The 3,835-nt window shown below is 54.2% G+C and overlaps 1 protein-coding gene across 1 annotated transcript in view; it reads right to left on the minus strand.

Annotated features, from left to right (window-relative positions):
* Window positions 1-3,835, minus strand: part of LOC105532906 (ras GTPase-activating protein 4-like) — a 32,515-nt gene that overhangs the window by 14,955 nt on the left and 13,725 nt on the right. Inside the window, exons 5-9 of the mRNA XM_011971242.1 lie at window positions 3,653-3,710; window positions 3,492-3,524; window positions 3,168-3,278; window positions 1,141-1,272; window positions 760-854 (exon numbers count right to left, since the gene is read on the minus strand). Coding sequence (XP_011826632.1) covers window positions 760-854; window positions 1,141-1,272; window positions 3,168-3,278; window positions 3,492-3,524; window positions 3,653-3,710 — 429 coding nt within the window. The remainder of the gene's footprint in view (window positions 1-759; window positions 855-1,140; window positions 1,273-3,167; window positions 3,279-3,491; window positions 3,525-3,652; window positions 3,711-3,835) is intronic.

Raw genomic sequence — 3,835 nt, forward strand, 5'->3', positions numbered from 1 at the left:
CCTAGCTAATTTTTGTATTTTTAGTAGAGATGGGGTTTCACCATGTTGGCCAGGCTGGTCTCAAACTCCTGACCTCAGGTGATCCACCTGCCTTGACCTCCCAAAGTGCTGGGATTACAGGCATGAGCCACCGCACCTGGCCAACTCTGTCTTCTTAGCTCACAGGTTGTACAGGTCTCCTGCTTTCTGCCTTCTGGAAGTTTCTAAAACAAGTGCTCAGACAATTCCCCTTTGAAAATTTCCCTACAGACCTCAGAGCAGGGTTCAAGTCTCCAGAGTCAGTGTCCCTGAGCCATAGCTCCAACTCCCTCTGAAAGATTCTCAAGGAATAGGGTTGCCAGATAAAAGATGGGACACCCTTGGCCAGGATATTGGCACAGCTATAATCTCAGTTAATCGGGAGGCTGAGTCAGGAGAATCACTGGAACCCGGGAGGTGGAGGTTGCAGTGAGCCAAGATTATGTCACTGCACTCCAGCCTGGGCAACAGAGCAAGACTCCATCTCAAAAAAAAAAAAAAAAAAAAAGGAGCTGAGCTGAGTGGGGGACTGTGGGGGAAAAAAAAAAGGGGGTGGGAGGTGGAGCCCAGCCTGGATGAGAAGGATGCTGGCCTGGTGGGCAGGGGCTGAGGGGGCCCTGGAGCTGTGTCTCCTGACCTCTCACCCCGAGCAGACCCCTGCCCTGCCTGCCTGTAGCCAATTCCCAAATCTCAGCCCCCACCCCACCCCTTGAGGCCGGCTGCGCAGCCCCACGCACTTACTCATCATGCCGCCGGCTCTTCGTCTGGTCAGGCTGCAGCCGGAACCAGCCCTCCTCCGGCTGGGCCACCTGCAGTCTCTGGATGTCGATCACCACCTGGGGACATAGCGGCAGTCTTCCTGGAGCTGGGAGGCTTAGGTCTCCTCCTTGCCAACTACTATTCTTAGTGGGGAGGGGCCCCTTCCAAGGGTCCCTTAGTGCCAGTGGCGGTGGGGGGAAGTTGCTGGTTCTGGCAGACAGTGGGGGGTAGTCCCAGGCTTCCTGAGTGTCCCTCTTTGGGGAAGCTGGAGGGAGGTCCCTGAGGGTGGGATGGCTGCAATGGAGCCAGGTGCTAGAGGACAGCAGGTGCAGCCTGGAGGAAGTGGTTGGGGGTGGTGCTTACTTTGCCCAGGAAGTCGTTTCGGCTGACAAGGTCCCAGTCCCAGGTCTCCACGCACAGCACCTCCGTGGCCCCCTCCTCCAGCTCAAACTCAAACGTCTCATTCCAGCGTGGGTAGCATGACTTCTTCACGATCTGGCCAGAAGAGGGTGGGTGGGGGTTAGGCTGATGCCGCTGGACTCCCCAGGATGGGCAAAAGGCAGAGCTGCCCCAGACACCTCCCCTGGGTTCCCCACAGCCTCCTTGCCTTGGAGGCTCTGCCACAGCAGAGGTTAAGACGTCCTGTCCAAGCTCCCACCCATTTATCAGATGGGGAGAATTGAGGCCCAGGGTGGGGAAGAGACGTATCCAAGGCCACACAGCAAAACAGTACTACTCTGCTGGTGGGAATGTGAACTAGTACAACCGCTATGGAAAACAGTGGGATTCCTTAACTAACTAAAAGTAGAACTACCATTTGATTCAGCAATCCCACTACTGGGTATCTACCCACAGGTGAAGTCATTACACAAAAAAGATACTTGCACACACATGTTTTTTGTTTGTTTGTTTGTTTTGTTTTGTTTTTGAGACAGAGTCTCACTCTGTCCCTCAGGCTGGAGTGCAGTGGTGCGATCTCAGCTCACTGCAATCTCCGCCTTCCGGGTTCAAGCGATTCTCCTACCTCAGCCTCCCAAGAAGCTGGGATTTCAGGGGCCCACCACCACGCCCGGCTAATTTTTGTATTTTTAGTAGAGACGGGGTTTTACCATGTTGGCCAGGCTGGTCTTGAACTCCTGGCCTCAAGCAATCTGCCAGCCTTGGCCTCCCAAAGTGCTGGGATTACAGGCGTGAGCCACTGCACCTGGCCAAGATACTTGCACATGCATGTTTATAGCAGCACACTTCGCAATTGTGAAAATGTGAAACCAGCCCAAATGTCCATCAATCAACAAGTGGATAAAGAAACTGTGGTATGTATATATAAGATGGAATACTACTCAGCCATAAAAAAGGAATGAATTAATGGCATTCACAGCAACCTGGATTGGATTAGAGGCTATTATTCTAAGTGTAGTAACTCAGGAAAGGGAAACCAAACATCGTATGTTCTCACTCCTATGTGGGAGCTAAGCTATGAGGACGCAAAGGCATAATAAGAATGACACAATGGACTTTGGTGACTCGATGGGGGGAAGGGTGGGAAGGAGGTGAGGGATAAAAGACTACAAATTGGGTGCAGTGTATACTGCTCGGTGATGGGTGCACCAAAATCTCACAAATCACCCCTAAAGAACGTATGTAACCAAACACCACCTGTTCCCCAATAACCTATGGAAATAAAATATTTTTAAAAATACACACACACAGGGCTGGACATGGTGGCTCATGCCTGTAATCCCAGCACTTTGGGAAGCCAAGGTAGGAGGATCACTTGAGGCCAGGAGTTCGAGACTAGCCTCGCCAACATGGTGAAACCCCACCTCTACTAAATACAAGAAATTAGCCTGGTGTGGTAGCGTGTGCCTGTAATCCCAGCTACTCCAGTGGCTAAGGCAAGAGAATCCCTTGAACTGGGAAGGCGGAGCCTGCAGTGAGCTGAGATCTAGCCACTGTCCATCCAGCCTGGGTGACAGGGCGGGACTTGGCCTCAAAAAAAACCCACAAACACAAAACAAAAACAGTAGCGACTACACAAAGAAACCAGACCTTGGTGCCTTCCTGCTCAGGACTGGGTCCCCCCAACCCTGGACGTTTCCTGGGGGTGGGGAAGGCAGCATGGGTGTTCTCAGATAAACCCCACTCGGGCTGTCTCAATCCCCTCCTTACCCCCAAGCATGGCCAGGAGTGAGCGGAGTTGGCCCCAGAGGGGCTGGGACCTATTATGTCCCCTAGAGAGGTTGCCCCCTTCTCTGGGCCTCCTCTGTAAGACTGTGGCCCCCAATCTGTCCCCCCAGGCGACGGTGAGCAGATGGTGAGGTGAGCAATGGGGGCACGGCTGGCAGGTCCCCTGAGCCTCCTGCCCCTTCCCTGCCCTCTGGCCTCCTCACCGAGGTCTCCTGTGTCCGGCCCTTGTAGCGCACTCGGACGAAGGGATCAGATGCGCCATTGCGGTCCTTTGGGGCCAGATCCCTGGTGGAGGTGAAGGAAGATTGGATCATCTACTTGTCCCTAAGCCCCCCTTCCCCCACTTGTCACCACCATTATGTAACCACAGTGGCCAAAAGGCCTGAGCACATTCTGTCCCTGGCAAGCTGATTGTGGACAGTGCGCCTCTGGCCTTCTGGGCCCTGCTCCCATAGCCAAGAATCTCTCCCCAGGGCCGCCCATGTGGCCAAGAATCCCCCAAGGCGGAGGCCATGGATCCTTCCCACCAGGTGGCTGCAGGCCAGTGGGTGCACCTTGCTCTGGGGGTGGCGGGGGGCGGTGTGAGTGCTGCCAGGGAACTGCTAGGGCCATGTTCCCGGCCCTCAGTTCCCAGGGCTGCCCTGAGCCTCGGTTTCCTCATCAGGAAAATGGAAAAGTGAATTGCTACTGGGCTCAGGTTTAGGGAGAGAGTGTGCTTCCGGAAGGTCTGCCCCAGTAATGTCGTCCTACTTGGTGGAGGGGTGAGGTGCAGCCCTGATGGGCAGCCCTTCCTTTTCTCCATGGATGGGTCTTTACACAGCCCTAGTCTAGTCACGGTACCCCCAGCTTTTTTTTTTTTTTTTTTTTTTTT

Source organism: Mandrillus leucophaeus, unplaced genomic scaffold, assembly GCF_000951045.1.
Source record: "Mandrillus leucophaeus isolate KB7577 unplaced genomic scaffold, Mleu.le_1.0 Scaffold993, whole genome shotgun sequence".
Classification (NCBI taxonomy): domain Eukaryota; kingdom Metazoa; phylum Chordata; class Mammalia; order Primates; family Cercopithecidae; genus Mandrillus; species Mandrillus leucophaeus.